This window comes from Geospiza fortis, unplaced genomic scaffold (assembly GCF_000277835.1).
Source record: "Geospiza fortis unplaced genomic scaffold, GeoFor_1.0 scaffold40, whole genome shotgun sequence".
Taxonomy (NCBI): Eukaryota; Metazoa; Chordata; class Aves; order Passeriformes; family Thraupidae; genus Geospiza; species Geospiza fortis.
In genome coordinates this window covers 12,568,887-12,594,997 of record NW_005054297.1, presented here as the reverse complement: position 1 = coordinate 12,594,997, position 26,111 = coordinate 12,568,887, and the positions used below count along the sequence as shown (strand labels likewise).

General features: G+C 35.2%; 1 protein-coding gene across 12 annotated transcripts in view; it reads left to right on the top strand.

Moving 5' to 3' along the window:
- FRYL (FRY like transcription coactivator) overlaps positions 1–26,111 on the top strand; it is a 151,018-nt gene that overhangs the window by 113,337 nt on the left and 11,570 nt on the right. For 6 of the 12 annotated variants that reach the window (XM_031065973.1, XM_031065844.1, XM_031065615.1 and 3 more), the window contains 16 exons: positions 373–467; positions 1,483–2,090; positions 2,666–2,763; positions 3,751–3,921; positions 4,870–5,010; positions 7,064–7,261; positions 8,444–8,605; positions 8,897–8,971; positions 10,100–10,276; positions 12,338–12,346; positions 12,683–12,886; positions 13,751–13,921; positions 17,826–18,079; positions 20,202–20,409; positions 22,331–22,480; positions 24,802–24,900. In XM_031065973.1, coding sequence (XP_030921833.1) covers positions 373–467; positions 1,483–2,090; positions 2,666–2,763; positions 3,751–3,921; positions 4,870–5,010; positions 7,064–7,261; positions 8,444–8,605; positions 8,897–8,971; positions 10,100–10,276; positions 12,338–12,346; positions 12,683–12,886; positions 13,751–13,921; positions 17,826–18,079; positions 20,202–20,409; positions 22,331–22,480; positions 24,802–24,900 — 2,820 coding nt within the window. The remainder of the gene's footprint in view (positions 1–372; positions 468–1,482; positions 2,091–2,665; positions 2,764–3,750; positions 3,922–4,869; positions 5,011–7,063; positions 7,262–8,443; positions 8,606–8,896; positions 8,972–10,099; positions 10,277–12,337; positions 12,347–12,682; positions 12,887–13,750; positions 13,922–17,825; positions 18,080–20,201; positions 20,410–22,330; positions 22,481–24,801; positions 24,901–26,111) is intronic. The other 6 variants (XM_031065964.1, XM_031065875.1, XM_031065715.1 and 3 more) reach the window with 1 other exon arrangement.

Below are 26,111 nucleotides of genomic sequence, written 5' to 3'. Positions count from 1 at the left end.
TTTTCTTTTATTAAGAACTTTACCTGATAAAGTGTTAACAATCATTCAACTTAGTGACATTGTACATCTTAAGAGTCTGTCTAATCTTTTAATACTGCAAAATTAGTCTGAATGACTTCATCCTTCAATCCATCCTTAAAAATAATGCCAACTAGAATTCAGTAAATGCTTATAAATAAATTGAAGTTTTTCCTTGTCTTGAAGCTATACTGCTAAATTGAGCTGTCTCATGAGGATTGTATTCTAATTGAAGCATGAAATCATGTAGTTTACTGCTACTGATTTTATATTTTTATATTACTACTCAGTAGATTTTCTGTGATCCTCCTTGTGCATATTGCATAATTTATAATGGCCTGTGGCTTTCTCCAGGGTTTCGTCATAGAGCTGCTTTTGACTTTAGAATCTGCTATTGATACATTGGCTGAAACCATGAAGCATTATGATCTGCTTTCTGCCCTTTCTCAGTAAGTTCCTTTACTAGTCAATCTTTATTATGCATTTTGTACATTTGAATTATTAAAAATCTGTATTATGAATGTAATTAAATAATTTCTCATCATCTTTGCAGAATAATTGTATCCATATAGCAAAATTGCTTGCTCTGGTATGTTTTTATCATTCTGCCTCAAGCAAAACTTGTAAGAATCTAGATTTCTTGTAAAGGATATCTTATTGCCTTTCTGATTTACCCTCTTGGGTTCAATTTAAATTTATAAAAATGGTGTTCAAGAAGTTTCTTATGGCTCAGTTCTGAAATGTTGTCAGTTCTTCTTAAACTTACTGAATTTAAAGGCTCTGCAAATGTTGGTCTGTCTTAGGCCTCAAGTTTGTTGTCCATATATAAAAAGTGTAACTGAACAGCCTGAGTCATTTGTGTATCTCATTACAGTTTGAGTGGTTACCTTGATGACTTTTTATCAAACTAAAAAAAAATCCCTAAATGTACAGACATCTGTATGTGTTTGATTTCCTTGCAAAGTTTTTGAAAATGCTGAGATTTCTAGGAATACATTCAATTTCTCAGTATCAGAATAGGAAGGTGTTGGGTTTCCTAGGTCAGATACCTCAAACAAATACATGGTAATAATTGTATTAATTCATTCATTTCCCTACTTTTATCACATCTTTAAATAAGTTGGGATGCTATGTCATCACTTACACATGATCTTTTACATGCTATGGGCTAATTTTTCCAACTTTACTGTAATTTTATGGTATTCTGGGATTGTAACAAATAGATTTGGTTGAAATGATGAGGATGCTGCAGTGTTGTCTTTATGCTGTAAGGATATTTTAATAATAGATACAGAAATCCTGTATTTACATGCATTATAATGCTCTTAGGGTGATGAAACAGAGTATACTGCATGTGTATATGATTAGTGTAATATCTTCTTTCTTTCTTTCTTCCCTTTTTCTAAATTCTTTGTTATTGAAGTATTTTGCATGTAATAATATATAATACTAATTTAATTTTAGAACCTCATACCATGAATCTGTAATGGGAAACAAGTATGCAGCTAATAGAAAAAGCACTGGACAGATAAATCTAAGCACAAGTCCCATGAATAGTGGCAGTTGTTTGGGATACTACAGCAATACAAGGAGTAATTCCTTGAGACTGAATTTAATCAGCGAGCGGAGAGGCGACCGGCGACGGAGCAACACACTGGATATAATGGATGGAAGGATAAATCATGGTGGAAGTTTGGCAAGGACTAGAAGCCTTTCCTCCCTGAGAGAGGGAGGGATGTATGATGTGCAGCCCACTACTGACCCTGTCAACTTGATGGCCACCATATTTTGGATCGCAGCTTCGTTGCTGGAGTCAGATTATGAGTATGAATACCTGCTGGCTCTCAAGCTACTCAACAAGCTTCTTATTCACATGCCTCTGGATAAATCAGAGAGTCGGGAAAAGATAGAAGAGGTGCAGAATAAACTGAAATGGAATAACTTTCCAGGCCTTCAGCAGCTTTTCCTGAAAGGCTTTACTTCAGCCTCTACACAAGAAATGACAGTTCATCTCCTCAGTAAACTCATCACAATTTCCCGGCATGCTTTGGTGGATCCTTCTCAGTTAGCAGGTACCTTTAGTAAATATGTGATAAAAATATATTTTTTCATTGAATTAAGTACAGTCAAAATCAGTAGTAATTGTTCATTTGCCTTAAAGAAACACTCCTGTAAAATGCTTTCTGCAGTTGTCTGTATTACACTGCTACATAGTGGGAATACATTACAGACTATGATTATCTCACAAGCAAGATTGCATGTAAACTTTATGCATCGATTATTGTTTGCAAGTGACTTTTAAGAGCTGTGTATTTTTTTTCATTATCTTATGCTAACTAGCTCAAATAGCCCTATTTACACATTTTTAAAAACAATGTGACATAGTCACATGTTTCATGGTAGTTTTGATTAATTGGTCCAGTAATGATTTTATTTTCATCATGCATTTTTATACCTAACACAGACATATCTGTATACACTGTTCATATATTCATACTGAGGTAAATGTATGTGTATATATAATTTATATATCTGTGTGAAAGTATGTGTCATGCTGTCAGAATTTTAAATAATGGCTAGTTTCACATTAAATTAATTCATTAAAAACCTTAAGGACTCATATAACTCTGTTTATGTATATGTTTAGGATTTCCCCTAAACATCTTGTGCCTACTTCCTCATCTGATACAACATTTTGATAATCCAACTCAGTTTTGTAAAGAAACAGCTGACAGGATAGCAAAGGTATGTAACGTGATGCTTGGAGAAGTATCCAGGAGGATATATATACCAGCATTGTTTCTCTGTTTTTTGGGATCCCTTATTTAATGCTTCTATGTGATTCTAATAGTAATATACATGTAACTGTAAGAGGCCATATTTTGAAGATGTGATCCAGTCAAATTTATATACCTGGACCTTGTATCAACCCCTGAGTTTGTTTGTTTCGTAGTTTATTGTGTAAAATTTAGATTTCAGGAACAAATTTTCTTGCCAATGATATCAATTACTTTTTCTTACTTTTCTGATTTTTCTGCTTGTAATTTTGAATGTTAACCTAATCACATTTTAAGTGTGCTTCCTGATTTTCTTACAAGAAGAAAGTGATTCTTACTGGTAGAGAAGAAAAGGTTGTATGTTCTTTCTTTTACTTGTACACAGTAAAATACACCTTGAAATATTTCTGAACTGCAGTGGCTGTTAAAGCAGTACGTGGTGCACACCAGCTGTTAGCCAGGATGGTGTTGCGCTGGCCTGACAGAGTCTTTCTTTTAAGGAAGAATGTGGGAAGGGGAATAGGAAAGAGCTGTGTAGCACAGGAGATGCAGGCATACACCTCTGGCTGCTCAGGCTGTGACATGTGAGCCACTAAACCACTGAGGCTGTGCACAGGCTGACTCAAAGAGTATGTTTCTGATGCAAGTGCAGAAATCACTTAAACTGCTGCCCTTAAAGACTTGTATTACCTGAGTGAGGGATATTGGTTGATCATACCAAGTGTATGATGAATAGATAAACTTGGAACATGGGTGCCACAGTATCAAAATTCAACAGAAACTGTAGGTTAGGCTTGTGTGATTGGTTTGATTTCACTTACTAGAAAATAACTGAAGTGAAATCTTAGAAATGAAATCTTAGAGTGAAATTTGGGAAAAGTGCATAATGACTCAGGAATGCTTGGATTTTAAAAAAAATATTTCTAATATACTTAAATATGGTTTTGCTTTTCAGGTTTGTGCAGAGGAGAAGTCACCAACTCTTGCCAACCTGGCTCATATGATGAGTTTATACAGTACACACAGTTATTCCAGAGACTGTTCTAACTGGATTAATGTAGTGTGTAGATACTTGCATGACTCTTTCTCAGATGCCACATTTAACCTCATAACTTATCTTGCAGAGGTAAATTTTTACTGGAAGTATCTCATGTTGACAATTCATTGCCAATTACTATTTTCTCATGATGCTGAATATCAGGGGGAATACAGCATATCTTCTCTAACAGGAAAATATTAGTAAAATGTTCTAGGATGTAGAAAAGGTGCCATTTTGGAGTGCAGTAATTTATAAATACCTTGAAATTAGAATCCCTCTAATGACAGATCTTCTTTTATGAGAATGGTGTTTGGTAGTAGATGTTTATATTCTGTACTACACGAATATACACTGTCTTGGCTTTAGCAAAATAAGCTTAATTTAAAATTTTAAGGGACCTTCTTTAGCCAGGTACACATGTCTTTATCACAACTTTAAAAACTAATTGCAAAGTTCATTTGTAAGTAGGGCATAATGTAGAAAAAGATAATTTAAATTACAGAAATCAGTATATTATTCTGCTGGCCATTCATACAGGAGAGCAGTTAAGTACTTTGTATGAAAAGCTTGTAGAGCTTGTCCTTGAAGTGTATCACTTCAAACTGATGGAGACATTTTAAAAAATTTGTTCGTTCTTACAAATTACTATATATATACATTTTTTGGGTGTAAAACTGCATTTACTAGCCTTCTTTAAGGTGTTGCTGTAATTGTTTTTCATACAGTTTTAGGATTTTGAATTAGTATGAACTTTTATTTAGTGAAAAATGTTTTACTATTAGATGCTTTCAATCTGTGCTAAAAATATGTCAAAATTCAGGGGAAAAATGAATTAGGACAAAAACCATTGTGCTGTTGCATTACTGTTTTATAGTGCTAAAGCAAAAGCTTGAAAAATAGGAAGTGGTACATTTAAGTTTCTTGAAGGGAAAAATAAATGTGTGTAGAAATTAGCTGTATTTTAATGTTTGCTTTCACTTTTTGCTACCATTAAAGGCCCTAATTAAATTTTATATTTTAAAAACCTTCTTTTAGCTGTTAGAGAAAGGCTTATCCAGTATGCAACAGTCCTTGCTGCAGATCATTTACAGTCTTCTGAGTCATATTGATCTATCCACAGCTCCAGTGAAGCAGTTTAATTTGGAAATCATAAAAGTTATTGGTAAATATGTTCAGGTAGGTACTCTGAAGAACTGTAGAAGCCTGTCTGCTCATGATCAAAATGGTATCGAAATTACACTTGAGTATTGGGGGGAATTTATTTCAGATATAAAAAAGTTGCTTGTAGTCAGATTCCAGAGGTTTTTTTCCCTATGTACTTAATTCAGTAGATGCTTTTGTATTTGTCCAATGTGGTTTGGATCTGGTGGCACACGTTATCTGGGTGAATGTGCATCTATGTACAGACGTAGGCAACTTGTCATACATAGTTAGAGAAGATGATCCTTCAGCTATTTAAACACAAGGAAATGTTTACTGCTAAACTGGACAAATGTTTTATTTATGTGTACATGTTTTAAAAAGAAAATTTTACGGTTAAATGTATATTTAAATCACTCTCAGTAATGTATCTGTGAGGAACTTGAAGGTGCACCTTAACAAAATTGAGTACATTTTTTATTAAAGAAAGTCCCCAAAACATGAACCACAGTGTTTTGCCCTAGGTAATTTAAGCCTTTGTACTCGAAACACAAATTTACTGAAAATCTATTACACAGAAGAAAGTCTAGTATCTTACTGAAGATTTTATAAAAATGCCTGGAGCATAAAACCATTTCAGTGCACAACATTCACTTCTTTTTTCTCTGAATTCCATTATTGCTGAATGTATTTCAGTCAAATGGTTTAATCATAATTAACCAGGAAAGTCATGTTCCCTGAATGTTTTGTTATTGATGGATATGTACTTTAGATATTGTGCTCCAGTCAGAGTGCATTAGGCAAAATGAAATGATTAGCATTAGCTATAGTTTTTATGGCCTGGTAGCTTCTTGCTTCACCTCTAACCCCTCTCTGAGCTTTCTATGTAAGCCCACACTACCATGGAATGTAATCTTAGATGTAAGCTATCAAAAGATGGTAGTAGCAAAAAAATATTCCAGAGAAGTCTTAACATATTTTTGATAAAATAAATTGTGTTACTGTAAATGACAAAAGAAAAGATCATAAGTTATCATGTCTTGTTTAAATTTTATACTAAGCTTTGGGTCTTTTCAGTCCTCTGCAGTGACAATGGCTGTAAATAAATCTCCGTTGCTACAGGATAGTTCCAGTTTGAGACTCCTTTTTTTATGCTTATGATGCACAGAAATTGAGGAGATTATTGAAGGCTCTCATTATCTACAAAGAAGCATAAAGCATATACTACTTAGAGAATTAAAAGGGCTGTTTACTTTTTTTAATGCAATAAAATAATATTTTGACAAACATGGCCTCCTAAGTAAAAAAAATATCAGACATCATGCTGATCTCAAAAATTGGAAGATTTAAGTTTCCGGCAGAATCCTTGCATTTCTGGGAGTGTAAATCTTAATCTTTGCACAAAGCTGCTTTTATTTTGTCTCTTCTTCTGATTCTTTTCACAATGTGTGTAATTGAAACCACTGAATTATTTACATTGTCTTAATCATTTTTTAAGTCCACTTAACTCTGTCTCTGCCTCTTATATTCTCACACTTTTTCATAGCATTTTTTAAGCACTCCGTTGGTTTGATACTAAAAACTTTGTAAATGTTTTCACTTCTTTTGTTAGAATCTTTTGTATTTCCTCATGTGTTTCAAGGAATAGTTTTGCTTGTTTCAAATTCCATTTACTCTCCCCATAACTGTAAAATAATTAAAGATGGCCAGAGGTGGAATTGTTAGTTTAAGTGCTATCAATTACTCTAGTTAAGTGATAGTTAAATACTCTCAGTTTCTGTGTCCTGAGTCTCACAGGGCAGTTTTAGACAATGGTAAAAAACATGGTGTAACTACAGGGATGGAGGGACATGGACTCTGGTCTGGTTGTGGCTGGCCCAGTGAGCTGGAGCTACTGAGCTTGCTTAGCTGGACTTGACCATGCTCCATGGGATGGCCACTGCTTTCCTGGCACTTCAGGGTCTGAAGTTTCCCACCTGTGCTAGCCCCTTCAGCCATGGGTTGGGGATTCTTACAAAATGCTACTGTACATAAAAATTGCTGTCTTGGTTGAAGGGATTGTTGTGTGATTTATGTATGTTCTCTTCAGAGTCCATATTGGAAGGAAGCCCTTAATATTTTGAAACTGGTGGTGTCTCGATCAGCAAGCCTTGTTGTGCCTAATGATATTCCAAAGTCTTATGGAGGTGACATTGGATCTCCAGAAATCTCTTTCACAAAAATTTTTAATAATGTCTCCAAGGAGCTACCTGGGAAGACCTTAGATTTTCATTTTGATATATCAGAGGTAATTATTATATTTAGATGACAATAAACTTATGACTTGCTGTTACAAACTCAGGTGTTATTTTTTGTAGCCTTCTACATTTATAAGTTTTTAAGAATGGCAGATATTGAAGTTTTACGTACTTGTAAATGAGAGTGATACTGGAAGATAAATTTCAAATTCTTTCATGATGTTTGTTTGCCTTTTCCCCTTTTGAATATCTGGAGAGTGAATTACTGAAAGTCAGTAAGGTTATTCTCAAGGGTATCTCATCTATGTCAGAGAGCAGACAATGCAGCTGGCTGCTGCTTGCAGCTGAACACACCAGGCTTTCAACAAATGAAGGGCTGTGCATTCAAGGGCTGAGAGGATTAAAACCCTGTACTGCAGTTTTGGCATGAATTTGGAAGCGGGAGGAAATTTAGAGGAGGGGATAGGATACAAAATGTAGGAAATTCAGTATAAGAGGGATACAATTGGAGAAAAACCTCCTGTGGTTAAAATATCCCCCCTGCCACCAATGATACTCATTCTACATCTGAAAAGGGGAGCAGGGACAAGTGACTGCAGTGTAATGTAGAGACATGAAAATTGTAGAAACTTTAGAAGTGATCGGAAGTTAGAGCCCCTGCCTGAAGCTGACTCCAGATAATGATAGGAGATATAGATGTCTTAGGAACATTACTTACTTTGGCAGTTCACATTCACTACTGAACTTTCAGGGCATGTGGATAATTGAGAGATAAGATAAATTCCCACAGAGTTCATTGGGTTAGCATTTGCTGTCAAAAGAGTTGAATTTGATCATTGTTTTTTCAGAAGTGTGTGTGTGTTTGTGAAGTTGCTGGTCTGTGAAAACAATTTGTTCATGTCAGGGAATGATTCTACAGAGCAGCTTTGCATCTTTCAAACTTGGAACGCATTTGGTTTTAAAGTGTGTTTTAAAATATAATTGGATTGTCGCATAAAATGTGCATAATTCAATGCCACACAAGTGGGAAGAATGGCCCTTGCTGCATAGGGTACAAGTATTCAACTTTGTATTTCCCAGTGAACCAAGGCTCAGTGGATTAGACATGGGTTTTACAGAATGCTTACAAACAGACCAACCCTCCTACAATTCATATAATGCTAAATTCTAAAGTCAAATATGTAGTCTTTATTAATATAGAATTTTAAGAAAGTGTTTGTTGTCTCTGCTAGACACCAATTATTGGGAATAAATATGGTGATCAACACAGTGCAGCTGGTAGAAATGGGAAGCCAAAAGTCATTGCTGTGACCCGGAGCACTTCTTCAACTTCATCAGGCTCCAATTCAAATGCACTGGTACCTGTCAGCTGGAAGAGACCACAGCCATCTCAGGTACATTGTGCCTCAAACACTCTTTATAAATATGTTAGAGGCAGTGTTTGTGAATGTATTAAAAAAAATGTATTGAAGTGTTATTTGAAGTCTGTATTATGTCATAGCAAAACAGTAAATTAATATGGCATAAACTAAAAGCTGATACTGGTGAAAAGTAAAACATTTTAAGATTGTTTTTTGAGGATGTCAATATGCAATATGACTAGTTGAATATGCAAATGTTTTCTGTTTTTACCTGGACCTCCAGCAGCTGCCATGCTATGTGATTTTCTTTGGTATATGTTTCAGAGAAGGACTAGGGAGAAGTTAATGAATGTGCTTTCTCTGTGTGGTCCAGATTCTGGTCTTCCCAAGAATCCTTCGGTAAGTGGTGATGGTGGTTTGTTTTGGTTTTTGAACTCAACTAGCAGAATGCTATTGCATTTTTAGTTGTTGGTGAAGTTATGAACAGTGGATTTGGACAAGCTAGTTTTGGTTCAGCCGTTCACAAATGCAATCAAAAAATTAAAAAGAAGCACCAGAAGTAATGGATTACTATTAGTCCTCAAGGACTCCAGTGGGCATGGCTGTCTTGGCTTGAAAAGAGAATTGAACTAGATCTCCCCTAGAGATGTAGTAGAGACTACATCTCTACCTAGTCCATTACAGATGCTTTTGAATGAAGGGGTAGCAGTAGCTGAGGACTGCAAGGGTGTTGGTGCTGTATTGAAAATATCATATCATTGAAAATAACCAATGGGTCATATACCTTGAAGCATAGTTATTTATAGGATCAGCAGTCTTAACTGTTGAGTAAAAACAGGTTGATGGTTTTACTTCTGTGTAAAGAACCCCACTGGTGTACTATGCTTGATGGTAGTGATGACATTGACAGCTTTTAAAACAGAGGGCATAGCCTACCTTGGTTATCATGTAGAACATATTTTTTATTATGGTATAACAGTTCTTACCTGAGGAAAATATTGGTGGGAGAAGGATCTTGAATCTAGTGGAAGAAGCTAAAATAAATAAAAATAGATGCCTGAAAGCTGGAACTGGACATATTAAAAAACAGTGTATGGAAATAAACAGAATATTGTCATTTGTGAAGGCCACAGTATCTCAGTACTGGATCCCTTTTAAAGGTGTACAGTCCTTCCACAGAAGTTTGTAGGTGAAAACAATATGGTCTGTGTCATGTGGATGGTTATTATGATGGATTCTTTTGTTCTTAAATTTGACTGATATTGTGGTTATGATAATGAAGTTTGGCTGATATGTTTTTCTCTCCATTTATATCTTTGTAACTCTATGTTACATTAAGGAGAGAACGATACCACTAATTTCAAGATGTAGTTTAAAATCCAACTAGTCTTGAAGCAAAGTGTTATCAGTACAGGGGTAGACACGCTGCCTGCCACTAATTCCATTAAATGGCAGGAAGCAGGATAGCTGACTTTTGGTGCTACAGAAATTGGAAGTTCTTACTTCTGTTTTTACCTGTGTCTGCAGGTTGTGTTTTCTTCTAATGAAGACTTGGAAGTTGGAGATCAACAAACTAGTCTAATTTCAGCAACAGAAGAAGTGATTCAAGAGGAGGAAGTGGCTGTAGAAGACAATACCAGTGAACAACAATTTGGAGTTTTTAAAGACTTTGACTTTTTAGATGTTGAATTGGAAGATGCGGAGGTGAGACCTTGGGGTTTCTTCTGTGTATTTCCATTTGAGAGCATTTTAAAAGTAAGGCTGTGTTGGTGCAATTCCAAGGAATTGGCAGCCCTACTAGCTAATCCAATTCAGAAAAATTTATGACATGATGGAGCTTAGATAGAGAAATCTGGGCCAAAAACTTTGCAGGGTTAAGTTGTTGCAAATTGTTGGCTGGTTTTGGAGGGAAGAGTTGAGGTTTCTTGGAAGGATTTAAGTGACTATCTGAAAGTGAAGTGATATGACAGTGTAAGTTAATGTCAGCATGAGCACCTGGGTACCATGCAGGAGAAAACTTAATTATGGACAGTGTGTTAAGAAAATGGCATAATCATTGTTTCTGATATGTTTCTGGATTTTGAGAACTTGATGAAAGGCTTTCAAAGTAACAAACTGTATGATACACTATCTCATTATATACAATTGAATTGCTCTCTATAATTGTTCGCTTTGACTTTTACATTATATTTGGTATGTTGCAGTTCTTGTATTTCCTTTACTTCTTCTGTCAAAAAGAGAGAGGGAAGGTGAAACAAAAATAAGTATTGAGAAATAGTGAAGCTTCTGTTAACAACTGTTACTTGTTTCAGATCAATAAAATGCTTCAGACCGGAATTTGCTGAAGCTTAAAAGTATGACTATAAAAGGACTGGGGAGGAAAAAGTAGAATGTTTTATAGTTTCTTGCAGTGGTTTTGTTACAGTCTACGCAAACTATTGAATTAGTAAAGGAAATCCTTGCTAGTCATGAGTCCACAAGCTACTAAGAATATCTACCTATCTAAACACTGATTGTTCCTCTCTTGATTTTTCTAGACCTCTTTACAGGTTTTCCCCCCTAATTCTTTAGTTTTATCTCACTTTCCTCCTGCTTCCTGTGTATTGCTTCACTTCAGCCAGTATTTGCACCTTCTAGGAAAAGTACAGGCTCATTATGGTCTATTGCATAGATGTAAACACACACTATTCAGACACCATTTCCTGCATTGAATACAAGTTCAGCATTGAGTCTCAGTGGTATTAAAACATTAGATAAAGAGCTCTGGCTTATTTTTTCACCAAAAATATAGAATGTTCTTTATTGCTTATAATTAAATGCCAACAGTATGAACTAGGGCTTTTGCATTAACATTAATATCCAGATTAAACTTAAGTACTTCAGCCCACAGTAGTAGTACTTTGTTGTACTTGAAATTATTTTGCTTTGCGATAACTTTTCATCCTCTTCCGAGGAAAAGAAATCACCAAGAGAATAAGAGATTACAAAATGTTTAGTTTGCATGTTTAATGAGTCATGGTGATTTCTTAAGTCATCACGAAAGATACTGTTAAGGCACTTTTGGAGCCGTGTTTGGGGCTAGATGTGGTGTTACAGTAACTGTTGACTGGTGAAGTGAACTTCACCAGGTTTTCCCTATCACTTAGCTGAATTGTTGAAGGTTGATGAAGTGCTTGAGAAAATTAAAGATCATTATTGTACTTGTGAATTAAAATAACAGTGTTTTTAAGATATGGATGCCACTTAGTATGATGGATATTTGAAACACAAATATCCCAGCTTGAAAATGCACAAGCATGGATCCCCGGGGTATTGGTATTCAGGGTGCGCTTCATAAAACTGACACAAAGTAGCTGGTAAAACAGTTAGGGACAACATCATCTTTTCTACACCCTGTATATAATTATTGTTGATAGTGTTTTGTCAGTCGGATGTGGTCAGTATAGATTCATGTGTGTTAGTTAAAGAACTTCATCAATGTTTGTTGGAACAGTTGCTTTACATGTTACACTAGAGAAAATGTATCATGAGCATGCTGATTTTAGTGTTTTGTTGTCAGTTTGTTGTGGTTTTTTTTTAATCTCATTAGAAAGAGACATTATTTTAAATACTAGCTTTTTGATTAAGCTTTTTTCCAGAGCTTGAATCAGTCTTTTACTGTTGGCAAATCCTATGTAATAAAACATTTTTCCCTGGCTCTAGAGTATCTTTAAGTGTTTGTCCTCGTTCTTTCTAATTATATGTGTTTTCCTTTTTGCTAACCAGGAGCTGCAGGTAAGTTGCAGCCTGGTGCCCTGGCTTGTTCATCTGTTGTTGTCTGTGATGTGTTTGTACTTTCTAGTCAGATTATAAAATCAATACTGATGTAGTTCTAGATTACATATTGAGTTACTTTCCAAGAAGATATTCAAAATATTTCTACTTCCTTTGCCATATATTTTATTTACAAGCATTTACCAAGGTACTTAAAATTTTAATAAAACTAAAGGGCTGATTGAAACTCTGTTCATGATGCATTCAGTACTCATGTTTTCTCTGTCTCATTTGTGTATTAACTTAATTATGTTGAAACATGTACATACCAGATGTGTGCATACTTTTCTGTTCCAGGGTGAAAGCATGGACAACTTCAACTGGGGCGTTCGCAGGCGCTCTCTTGACAGCATTGACAAAGGAGACACACCGTCCCTTCAGGAGTGCCAGTACTCTGGTAGCACACCCAGCTTGAACTTGACCAACCAGGAGGATACTGATGAGTCTTCAGAAGAAGAAGCAGCACTGACTGCAAGTCAGATACTGTCTCGTTCACAGATGGTAGGTCATTTTTCTGTGGAAGAAATCTGAGAACTTTAGCTTTCCCTAGCACATTTAATGGATAAGTGTGGCTGACACTTTCAGCCTAAGTGACATAGTAAGGAACTAAGTTAATGTGGCTAAGCTTCTTGTTCATTTTTTTCCTTCATCAATGAAGGAATAAAGTTACTTTATGACATTGGTGGTACATAATTTATAATTTTAGATCTATAATTTTAGAACACTAATAATTGTTTAGCATCTTTACACTTCCATTTCTTTAAATATAAGCACAAAATTGCATCTATTATATATAAAGTGTGTATCTTTGTGGATTTCTAGATCAAAAAACCACTCCAAATGCTAAATAAGATCAAGAGCATTAAGTGGTCATATGGAGGTCTAAGCACAGAAATTGCTAAATTAATTATGGATTTTGAAACCTCTGTACATTTAACGTAGGAAGATCAAGAATGCTGGCCACTCAAAAGTCTCTCTGCATTGCATAAATGAAATTAAGAAAAAGTTGACTTGATAGGGAGCAGCTTGATGTGTATGTTGCTTTTCGGACTTTAGGCAAAGCTTGTATTAATGTTGCTCCCAACAAAATCTCTGCCTTTCAAGGGTTTCAGTCTAGCAAAAAGAACTTGAAAACAAGAAAGAAAATAGTTTTCCTTAAAGGAAAAGCATCTTTCCAAAGTGAAATGTTGCAGAAATGCATGTGATGCTTTGTAATAGTTATAGTGTAAAACTGTGAAATTCATCATATGTGAATAAATTCAAATAGCTAACAATACTGAAACAACCTATTTTGAAAGTAATGTATTCTTTACCTGAAATTTGTGTTTCCTTTGAAGAATTTTGTTTCTTTCTTTTCTGTCGTAGTTAATCAGTGATTCTGCCATAGATGAAACAGTGTCAGATCATGCTGGTTTATCACTTCAGTCTCAAGATTCCACTAGCAGTGTGGGAACAGAAGAGGTGCTTCAAATCAGAACTGAGACCCCAAGTTTGGAGGCTTCTTCTCTAGATAACTCTAGCAACCAGCTGCCTGAGGTGGGGAGAAATGTGGGCTGGTGCATGGCTGATTTGGGCTCCTTCTAGTTTTAGTAGCAACTTTGGCTTTCTTTTCAACTGAATTTTCATCTGTTACAGTGATTAGTTGATTTGCTTTTAATATTTCTAACCTGTTGGCATGTTCTTACAAAATGTTCCCTCAGCATGGAGACTTTCTGGATGGACTGAGGGAACTTACCACAGGTTAAAAATATTCTTGAAGGGCTGATCATGATCATTTCATGGTGCAGAATGAAACAGGCTAATATTCAAAATGCTTTTACTTGATATGGTTGAAATCCTTCTTGAGCGACATTTTCTTTCCAATACTTTTTTATTTCCCTCCCCCTGTCCCCCCTTTTTGTTTTTTGCTTTCTTTTGGGTTGTGATTGGTGCTATGTGGGAATAAAACCTCAGGCCAGCTGTGTTAGCAGTTGATTCCATTAAATAATCCTTTAGTAAGAACTACAGATGCTAGTGGTGTACTTTTTTGGAAAGGCCCATGTGGACTGAGACAGATTTCAAGCTAATGGCCGCCTGCAGATCTGTGAGTACTTCAGTTTATTGTGTTTTCAAATGTTTGAATGATTTAAAAAGACATCCCTAATTTAAAACAAGCTGTCATGTGCTACAATTTTTCTCTAAGTGGCTTGGTTTAGGTGGACTTCTTATCTCTTCATTTAAAATTATTTATGATAGTAGCAATCTTATTTTTGTTTGCATAGTATTAGCCAATCCTATCTTTAACTATGCATGAAGTTTTATTGAGTATTCCAGAAAATTAAGCCACTCCTATGTTTATTTGACTAACCAGTGAGTGCACTGTTGACACTTAAGAATGAGTCTTCAGCCAACCTGGTTCAAACAATCTACTGACTAGTTCAATTTTCTAAAGGCTCTAGTTTACCTGTTTGCTACTAGAAAAATTGCTCTTACTAGCAGGCAGACCTCAGATGCAGCTAATATTTAATGAAGACAACTGTAACAAAAGAGTCTAATAAAGGGAGAGTGGCTGATTTCCTGTGATAAAATCCTCACCTTTTACAGGCGTAAATATTGTGATGCTCATAAAATGCTTTCCCCCACATTTTCCCATTATGATTATCTATAATGCTTTTTAAAAAAAGCGTTTCATTACTCTGCTGTTGATAAATTGTCTCAGCTGTTGCAGAGCACCTGTGTTTAGATTGTCAGACAAATTGTTGTCACTTCTTGTGCTCATCTACAGCATCCATTTTTGATACAAAAGAATTTTGTTTGAGGAAGAACACCTTATCTGGGTGAACTTTTTGCACACAGAATAGATGCTTTATGTTAAGATTTCAGGAGCAAGAAGCAATATATAAGCTGGAATTTTAAAGAATTAAATTCACCACAAAAAACTCCTGTCTTCTCCCTTGTTGGTGTGTGGTACATCCTCAGCTGTAACTAATTTTTACATTTTCATAGTTCTTTCTGAGCCTGCCCTTAGAATTCATTGTTCTTCTGCAGCTCCCTTTATAAAATCACTATGCTGCTATAATGCAGGTGAAAATATTCAGACAAAAAAGCACCATTGTAATTTTAAAATATGGAAAACATTTAAACTGGGCTATAAAATAATTATTTGACTAGGCAGCATTCAGAACAAATTGCTGTATATTAAAAAAAATACTGCAGGTGCATACAAATGCATTCACTAGATATGATGTGTTCCAGGTTTATTTTGTGCTTGTTAGAATATGAGATTTGGACAACTATACAGGTTTCTTCAAGCAGAATTCAAACACTCACAGTTATTACTCTACAAGACTTAGCTATCTGGTTGGATTTTGTTGCCCAAAAAGTGAGCTGGCCTTATGCCTCTTACTAGAATGAGCTTGAAAATATGCACACTATTGACTCATCTTGAAATATTTATGAAGCCAGTAAAATGGATTTTATTCTGAATACTTATACTGTACAACTTGTAGCATAGGGCAGTTGTTTTTTCCTGTACTCCTGTACTTTATGTATAAAGCTCTCTCAGCACAAGCATTTCATTGTATGCCAACTGTCAGTTATCAAAATGTTTTTAATATAAATAAGTATATATCAAAGTTATCTAAGACAGTATGGGAAAAATTGAAGCCATTATTCATAAACAGGAGTGTGCTGGTTAAATGAATTGAGTTCCTTGTTTGTCTCATAGGGATGCTGTATTTAAATTAATTGTTTACTTAAATGTATTTGGCTGATTCCCAGAAAATGCAAAAAAGAGGTTTCGCATTCCAGTTAGACTTAGAATTTACTGTCCCTCTGAAAAGAATAATTTTGTTCAAAAAATATGGTTTACAGGCTAATGCATATCAAAGTTTCTGACTAAGATGATTCTCTATTTTGCTCGCTTGCACTGTAGATTTGTGAGGGAGAGGTTTAGTAGAAGTAATTTTCCCAAGGTTCTGTGGCATTGGTAACCACATAACTATATAAATCAGCTTTTTAAGATACTTAAGGAATATTCATACTCGTAGTAATGTCCAATGACACACTGAAAATGAAATCAGGAGTCATAGCACTATGAAGATTTAAACTTGGCAGTAAATTTATTATTAATAAGCATATTTTCAAAAAGTGCATCTCTCATGTGTATATTTACCAGTCACGATCAGTACAATTCTGTATCCTGTGTTAGCACCTGTAACAGAAATGGACCATTGGTTCAACCCAAAGTATTTTGCTGAGGTTTTGTAAAAGTGCCCTGCATTCCCATGTGCCTCAGCTGCTCAGTAGGACAAAATGACTCTTCTGTGAAAAAAAAATCCAGATTTTACTTTAACAAAAGAGGCATAATAAGTGAAGTCACTAGCTGTGTCTAATGGCAGCAGTGTCACATTGAGGAGTGCCATAATCAAAGTGAGATTTGGTAAGGATCACTGTGAAAGAAAATTATGTGGTTCTGTTTAAAGCTGAATTGTCTTTTCTGATATGTATACAGTTATTTAATGTGTCAGAGGATCTGTTTCAACTGCTGAAAACCATGAAATGATGTGTATACTTAGAGGCTGTCCAAAGGTTCCTTGACCAGTTTTGAATATGCCAGTAGAGGAAGACCAGCATACTGAGAATGAAAATATGTGGTAATTTGTGTCCTTAGGACATAGCAAGTGTTATTTTTATTCCACAGAGAAATCTAATATAAAGGTTTAAAATTAATTCATCATAAATTAACTGAATCTTAATTCGTCTGTTCAATATAGTGATGTTAATGAATATAATAATGCTAATGGAGGAAGGGAGAAAGAGTTGTTTTAATATTACCTACATGAGTTTAATTATCCTCTCTCTGTAATTGCCCGTTAATGAAAGCCTGCATTTAGAGATTCAGGGTAAAACGCTTAAAGATGCTCACATTTGTAGTAATGGCAAAATAATAAAAACCGTGGAATGTCCCTTTTCCACTGTTTATCTATTACACTGTTGCTAAGTAGTTATGCTTCAGAAATTTGTTAAAATGGAGAGTGGAAAGGAGAAAAAGTATTCTGGTACTTGCACTAGACTCCAAAGGCAAGCATAAGGCAGTCATTTTGACGCTTACCTAGAAAAGTAAAACATGAGTCTTGGGTTTGTTTGATCTCACTAAGTTTGAGGCTGTTTGCATATTTTTCTATCAGTATTCTCTAACAGATTTAATTAAATGTATTTGAGAAATTGTATTTGCTCTATATAAGTCACATTCTAGGATACTAATGTTTACCAGAAGTTATAAACATTACAAATAGGCTGCCTGTCTTTGCCCCAGTAAAGCTGTGTGAACAAGCCAAAGACCTGAATAGTTAAAGTATTTGTAAATAATCTTTTATAACTGTTAGTTTACCATAATAAAAACTGCTAAGAATACACAGACCCTGACAGTACCACTAATGAAAGGATGTGTGATTCACAGGAAGGCAGTTCAGCAGTGAGGGATGAACAGGTTAGCACTGCTAGTGAAGACACTGGCTCGTACCTACTGCATGAGCAGCAAGAATGTCTGGTCTGTCACGAGTCTCTGGAGCTGGAAGAAACCCCAGAACTGGTAGAGGCAGCAGCTCCTGAAAGCTATTCTGAATCTGTCTGTGAAGAGGATGTCACTCTTGCTTTGAAAGAGCTAGATGAGAGATGTGAGGAAGAAGAAGCTGACTTCTCAGGTTTGTCTAGGTAAGATTAATACTGGTTATAAGTAACAGAAATTACATGTTATCAGTGCATTATCAAACAGGCTTTTCTCTGGATGGAGATTTCCATTAATCCCATAATACAAAAATATAAAATTATAGTTTGCATATCTGAAATAATGGTTGATCAGTTTTGCCTGTTATAGCACCTAAACTTAATATTTTTTTCAGCAATTGTTTCTGGTACAAGAAAACCGTTGTGCAGGGAAATATGAAAATTCTTGAATAAAAGAAATTAGCACTTTTCTTCACCATCAGTAGAACAGAAATGTGAAAAATTAGCCGCAAACAGTATAACAGAGAAAAGCTCTTGACCTCCTCTGACTTAGAGCAGTACCCAAAGACATGAAAAAAACAGGAGAAAAAGTTGGTTTTTTTAAATCAAAGCTCCTGTAGCAGTCAGGTCAGTTTGTTTTGAATTTCCTCAAGGGTTATTTTCATCATTAAGGTTCATAAGTCTCCTGTATATTTCTATATTCTAAGACATTTTAAAGTAAAATAACTTTTTTTTTCATTTTAATAAGGAAAGCAAAAATAACTATTGAGATGGAAAGTTAAAGTTAGTTCTAACTGGTTGAATCATATTTAAAGTGAAACTCTAAGTCTCCTGGAAGTCTAAGAAGGAAGGAAAAGAAACAAGACAAACAAAAGGAACAAGTAAAATCACAAACTAAAAGAATAAAAAAAAATCCAAATTGATCATAGGCTTGTTCATATTTAAAATTTGTTCAGAAGTTTAGATTGAATAATAGAGAGACTTGGTATATATAGGAACATAGATTTGACATCTATTCTTCCAGAGAGATCTCTTAAGGAGGCTTTTTCAGAAAAGAGGACATCAGGAGATACAAAAGAATTTGCTTGAGAAGGTTTTACTGGGAGAGACAGAAACTTGTCTGTTGTGATCCCATACATGACCTACTGTGTATGCCTTGTGAGAATTCAAGGCTGGTACCAGTTAAGAGCAGTTTAGTTCCTCATTTGCAACTGAACAATCCCTCAAGGTTGTATTTAATTTACACTAAGCAAGCAAATGAAAAACCCCCTAGCTCTAGTCTAAAGAGTGACAGAGGTGATAGCACTGGTACACTAGTTAGGAAATATCTGAAAATATTTTTTGACACTTCGCTTACAGATGATAATCAAAAGGGATTTGTCTTAGCTTTTGAGCTTTGTGCTACTAAAATGAAGGTATCTGAAACCAGCACCCATACTTCTTGTTTAAGATTTGTTTAAGTCTTGTTTAAGATGTACTTAGTGCTATTGTGGATGAGGCAGATGTCATAGAGGAATACTGTATGTGATTTAAAAGATTATTTTAATAAACTACCTGTATATTTGGAATCCTCCTACACATATTTGTGCTACCTACATACGGTTATACAAGAAGAAATGTCAAAATGTATCATCCCTTGTAATATAGAATATTTTAGATTAATCATTATTTTAATGATTGGAAGTAATAGCATTGATTAATTTATAGCTTGATATTTTTATTGGATGTTTGGTGCCTAATGGAAAGTATGACATTGGACTGTTCTGTGAACAAAGGCCCGTTAAACTGATTGCCCATAAAAATGAGTGTTTCGATCTATCTCCATTTGCTTCTGTTACTTAAGACAGCTATAAAGCACTATTACATTGCCAAATGAGCTCTTGTACTTCCCTTAAGGAAGGCTAAAACTTGTTGCAGATATTGGTGGACCATCTGTTCAGATCAATAAAAATTTGAAGAATGGGATGTTACTTCAGTTATTGGGGGCAAGAAAAAGATGCCTATTCCCAATTGGTGTCCTTATATATAGTGCTGCATATATATACCTATATATAACCTCCAGATGTCTTTGTCTGTAGTTCTGTGTAGAACTGACATGCAGTAGTAAATTTTGGAGAATATAAGCAATTTTTAATATATTGCAGTAGCAAAAGTTTTTGACTGCTTACTCTTTTCTTGGCTCATAGTTACCTTAGTCGATCTGTTATTTATTTTACAAAATGCTATTCTGAATCCAAAATTCTTATTTTTTTTCTTCTTGCCAAAAGGAAGGTGTTTTCTTCCTAAAAAGTTTGCTGAGGAGGTAATTTCTGTTATTTACTGTTTGTAGCCAAGATGAAGAAGAACAGGATGGTTTCCCAGAAGTGCAGACTTCCCCTCCTCCTTCCCCCTTTCTTTCTGCCATATTGGCAGCTTTCCAGCCAGTGCCGTACGATGATGAAGAGCAAGCCTGGCGCTGCCACGTCAATCAGATGCTGTCAGACACAGATGGATCTTGTGCCGTCTATACTTTTCATGTCTTCTCAAGATTGTTTCAGGTCAGTGAATTCTCTGTGTATGATTGCTCATCTGAAATCCTTTCCTCTTACTTCTTAAACTATTCGTTCCCTTGAAACTGCAAAAGCCACAAGATCATGGTAGCAAGAAGCTTTAGAAAGCAAATTAAAAGCAGACGAGAAAAAGACTGCTTGAAGTAATGTTACACTGTCATACACTATTTTTCCACTAGATATCTGCTGTATTCATTGCCTAGGAGTGAACCTGCTCAGAAAACAAACAAAAATTGAGAAAAGCTCAAAAAACACAGTTCAGTGTTTCTTGCAAGCTCTTAGTCCAGGCTGTGTCCCTTCTTTTATTTTCTGAACATTACCTGCATTCTGTGATGATTACAGAATTAATGTCTTTCTCCTGTTTGCGTTTTTTTTTTTTTGTGGGAGTCATTTTTATGGGATCACAGCATGACAAACATTAATGAATTTATCTTGCATCTGTCTTGAGAGAAAAAGGTTTCTTTCTGCAGAGAAGTAATTGAAACGCCAGGAGATCCACTGGAGCTGGATGTTTTAAATGCTTCTTTTTAACTATATTTACCTCATAGATCTGCTGTCCAACACAAAATGCCTATGGGTTAATTTTTCTGGCTCCCTCCTCCCTATATGTAGGGGATGAGATTTTACATTTTAAAAGTAATGCTTCTTCCCAAATTCCTGTGGGGTAGAATAAGTATAATTGATTCATTTTACATACAGGCAATGTGCCAAATGAGCTAAGATAATATTCAGGACAAGGTTTTATGGCTCCAGCCCTTTCTTGTATTTCTAATATTAATTTTTCTTGCTGTTTGGCATATCATAATAAATTCCTCAGTGAAAGATGCACACTAGCACATTTTATCCCATGTATGGGCAGTAACTTAGATGTGAAGAATTCATGCTCTGCCTTTCCCATGGAATAATTTGTTTTCACATCTATACCCATTTTCCATTTTAAGTTAAACTAATTTTGTGGCCACAGTGCCATGAAATTTCTGTTACAGGTTGTAGATTTTTTGTCTTTTTGCATCATCTAGACATCAGGGATTTGCTTTGTCTGTATTATACCAAAGCTTAGCTGCAGTTGGTTCCCATACATTCATTCATTTTCTGAAAGTGGTAAAATGAGAGCTCATATTCTCTTGTGCTCATTAATGAGGGAGCTAAGGAAGCATGAAACTTGGCTTAACAGCTGGAAAGTTGGATACTCTGCACAATAGCAAACCAGTGTTCAAGCATGGGCAAAAAATGTTCCTGAGGAGTTGTTACTGGGTACAGAGGAGGGTTAACATGATAAAGTGATACTTGGGAGGCCTTGTTTGACTGGACCTTTCCATTTTGTCTTTCGGCTCCTTGTTCCTGTGTTTAATTTTGCAGCTGTCTGTATAGTCTTTATATAATTTTATTCTATATGTAACTTCCAGGATTAATGAAATAGTACATAGCAGTGTGCGTTGTTACATTAGGCTAAGCTGACAGTCTGCATAATCAAACATGATAAACTCAGAACTGATTTTTGAAGAAGGTGGAAACCCTGTAGATGGCAGTTTTAGACACAGATTGCGCTATGCAGGTTGCATACCGACTCATAGCAATTTTCTGCAACACAAACACTTGAAAATAAATTGAACTATCTGTAGTGTGTAAAGGCAAATAGTCATCTACCTATACTAAGGTGGAGGCCTAGATATGAAAGGAGTACTTGTCTCTATAGATACAGGTTGGTTTTATTGATTTTTTGCATTTTCTACAGTTGATTTTACATAACTATTCAGAGAAAATTGCGTATTAGTTTTTCATTTAATGAAAAAACATAATGTGATGAAAACTTGTCAGGATAGAAATTTGCTTTGAAATTCTTACCTAAAAAGCCAGAAGAGTAGTAAAACACAATGTAAGATAAATGTTTTTCTGATTTGACTTCTAGACCATTCAAAGAAAGTTTGTATCTATAACAAATGATTCAGTCAGCTTTCTTGGTGAAAGTCTACAGCGCATTGGAACAAAGTTTAAAAGTTCTCTGGAAGTGATGATGCTATGTTCAGAATGTCCAACAGTCTTTGTGGATGCAGAAACGGTAAGAATCTCAAACCTGCATGTTGGAATATCTGTCTGTTTAAACATTTCATGTAACATACAAAATTTAATATGTGGAAAAAAGAAACACTTTGAAATCAGAAGGGAATTAAAATCCTAAGTAGCCACCATGTATCATAAACACTGGAAACCACCAGTGAGCAATTCATTTTCTTAAAAAATAGGCTCCAGCTGTAACAGTGAACAGTAAGGAAACTTACTGATAGTAGATATCACTTTCATTCCCTTACTACTCTTCACCTTCCCTGCTTGTTCATATTTATTCTATGTTCTCTGCACAAGTAAGAAAAAGGAAGACTACTTATCTACTAGCAACTTTGCCTCTTTCTGTTATATTGTTTTATGTATATATTCAGCGATGCATGAGAAGAACATGCACTACTACTATTCTCACTACAAATATACAATGAGAAGACTTGGAATTACTTGTTGTCATGCAAGTTGAAATCCTGATTATAATAGATGCTAATCCAAGAAGCCAGCTCAGTGTTTAGCAGCAGGCAAAGAAAACCCTGTGCTAGAATTATCAAGAAAGGAGAGAGCAAAACAGGAAATATCACTGAGTTAATGTATATATTCCCAGTATACCTACATCCTGAATTTTGGGGGCAGTCTTGGTCCCTTGCTCTCAGAGCAAAGGTAGTAGCACTGGAAAAAATGAAAGAGATCACAAGGATGATGAAATAAGTACATGTAAGATATGAGTGTGTAGGCTAGGATTTTTAGCCCTTTAGAAGATAAATCTGTCAATCAATGTCTTACCATGGATAAGTGATAAAAAATATTTTCTTTTTGTCTTAATTGATGTTAAGGTTGATCAAATTAAGCTAGCAGTGACTTACAAAACATACAGAACCAAGGTCCTTCATGTGATACATAAACTGTGAAATGCTGTCACTTTTTATGGTTTCTGTTCATGTTTTCAAAAAGCCACTTAAGAAATTCATGGAAGAAGTAGCCCTGGACAGATCCTGTAAATATGCAGAAGAACACATTGACAGAGGCTTAGAAAGCACTCTGTGGCAGGTGGATCACCACAGGTTTGCCCTTCTTTAAACAACTGCCATTAGAGATGGTCAGCTGCAGGGCTGAGGTAGATCGATCTTTGACCTTACTGCCCAGTGTGAGACACTTCCCTGACCTACTTTTTTCCCCTTGGTACTAAGGGACAACTCTTTCTTAAGCTCTCACCTTAAGAATATGAGAATGAAAAAATCATGATATAGATAGTGCATTTCAAGGGAACCACCTGTAATGTTTTTTTTTTGTTTTACTTATGTCACTTTAAAAGCAGTAGAAATTTACAAAAAAAATTCTTTAAGATAAGAAGCCTTAAGAAAAGGTACACTAGTGCCTAACTAAAACACCATGTGTATTTTAAAATAAAAAAACAAATCTATATAAACACAAATATAAAAAGGATATAAATAAATATAGCACACAAATACTTACATGTGTACATGGACATACACACGTTAGTGTTGTTACATTGACAAATACTGTATAAATAAATCTTTCCTCTCCAAATAATGAAAATTAAATGAACCTGTTTGTCAAATTAATTCTCACTGATAAAGTCCAGAGCTGTTATTGTGTGCAAGGACTGACCAGTGTGAGGGAGGAAATGTCATGTTAGAGATGTTTATTACAGGAAGTGTCAGAAGAAGGACTAATAAAAAAACCTAAGTGAAAATAAAACTACAGGGAGAAATGGTGTGGAAGAAAGCTGAGGTAGCAGTCCCTGAGGGAAAAAAGATCCTGATACCATATTAAAAGAGGTAGTCATAAATAGTAGAAAAGTCTTCAAATGTCCAGTGGTTCCTGCTTTGACCAAGTCCTGTTTCTTACAGACTGCACAAGCTTTTCTGGTAGTATATTTTGTATATTGAGAAGACCAAGTAACCCTCAGTGGATACTCCCTGGGCTGCTACAGGAGCAATCCAGCAGCAGTACCTTTGCTTCCTTCTACAGGCTGTTCTATTTACACTAGTTGTATGTGTGTATCAAATATTCTTCATTATGAAAGACCTAAAAATTGCTTTGAAATCTCTCTTTCACGTGTTAACTAGGTACTGCTCTTCTTATTTTGGAATTAAAACTGTTGTTCACTGATTTAAATGGTAGAGCTACATATGTTAATTCACTTGCTCAAAGGTGTCACAGATTACATGCCCAGCTAATTCTAATTTCTTTTTCCAAATGTGAACATGGGATTCTGTATTATGTAATTTAGATATTAGACTGTATGGGTTATAGTCAGATGTTACATGACTACAGAGTTTGATTGCTTTTATCTTCCAGCTATTGTCTTGTGGCCTGCTAGAAACATTGAAGTTCAGTGTTCTAGAGCTCCAAGAACATTTGGATACCTATAATGTCAAAAGAGAGGCAGCAGAACAGGTGAGTCTCTTATATCTCAAAACAACAATATTAGAACCTAGTCATCAAAAAATGTTGCAGGTCCTTATCTCTCATCAAAGGCATCTAAAGGTAAACTGTGGGAAAACACTTCTGAAATAAAATCCTGTTTCCTTTTCTTACTACCATAATCAGAACCTGAGGGGTTTTTTATTATGTGTAAATCATTTTTGTTGCACATATTTCTGAAATTGATTTTTAATTATAACACTGCACAAATCCACTAACAGTGGGAAAAGCACATTCCTAATTTAAAAATATTAAAGTATTTCTAACATGAATATCAATAAATAATGGTATTTTTAAAATTTATGTTCTACTTATTTTATTAGACTAGGGATTTACCTCCAGATTAAGACATTTACAGATAACTATCTTTCTGGAATTCCAAGTGCATTAACACCCATAATATGCAAGGATCAGGTCAATATATTAAAACTAATCAAGAAAGCAATGCATTTATTCTAACGCAGATACTGACTTGTTTAGCTAAATAATTCCTTATACTTCTTTTTGGTGACGAATCTGCACTGACAAGTAATGGGGGTTTTACAGCTGTGTCACACAGAGACAAATTTAGGGCTCATCTTACAACTGGATCTTATTGAGGATGATGTTTTTGTGTTGCTTAGAATAATGCAGTTTAGTTTTCAAGGTATATGTTAGTGGTTATATCCTTTTTCCGAAGAAATGCAGTTTAGAAGAAATTTAGAAAATTTCTGTAGCAAAGGTCTGTATATTTGGTTTTGTGAACCTATGTGTGAATTTCAGAAAGTAAGATACTAACTTCAGGTAGGATTTGTATTTCAAGAGCCCAAAAGAAAACATGGATCTACAATGAGTTTTGCAAATAGAGGGAAAGGGAGAATATATGGGGGTTTTGTTGTACAGATGATGATTTCTAGGAAGATTGAACATGCTGAATTTTACTGATCTCAGCAGCCTCTGAGGCTGTGACAATGGCAGTATAGGCAAGTTTGAGTAATGCAAAACAGAACCAGAATTCAAGCCATTATGCTTTGGCAGAACATTGGCAGATATTTTGCAGCACAAGTGGCTCCATGTTTCTTGATCATGCTGAATTTATTAGGAAATTATGGCCTTTGCCTTTCAAAGATTGCTGACAGCTCATCTGTTGAATAGAGCAGACATGCACCTTTTTATGGAAAGGATCTCAAAAGAAATGTGGTTTC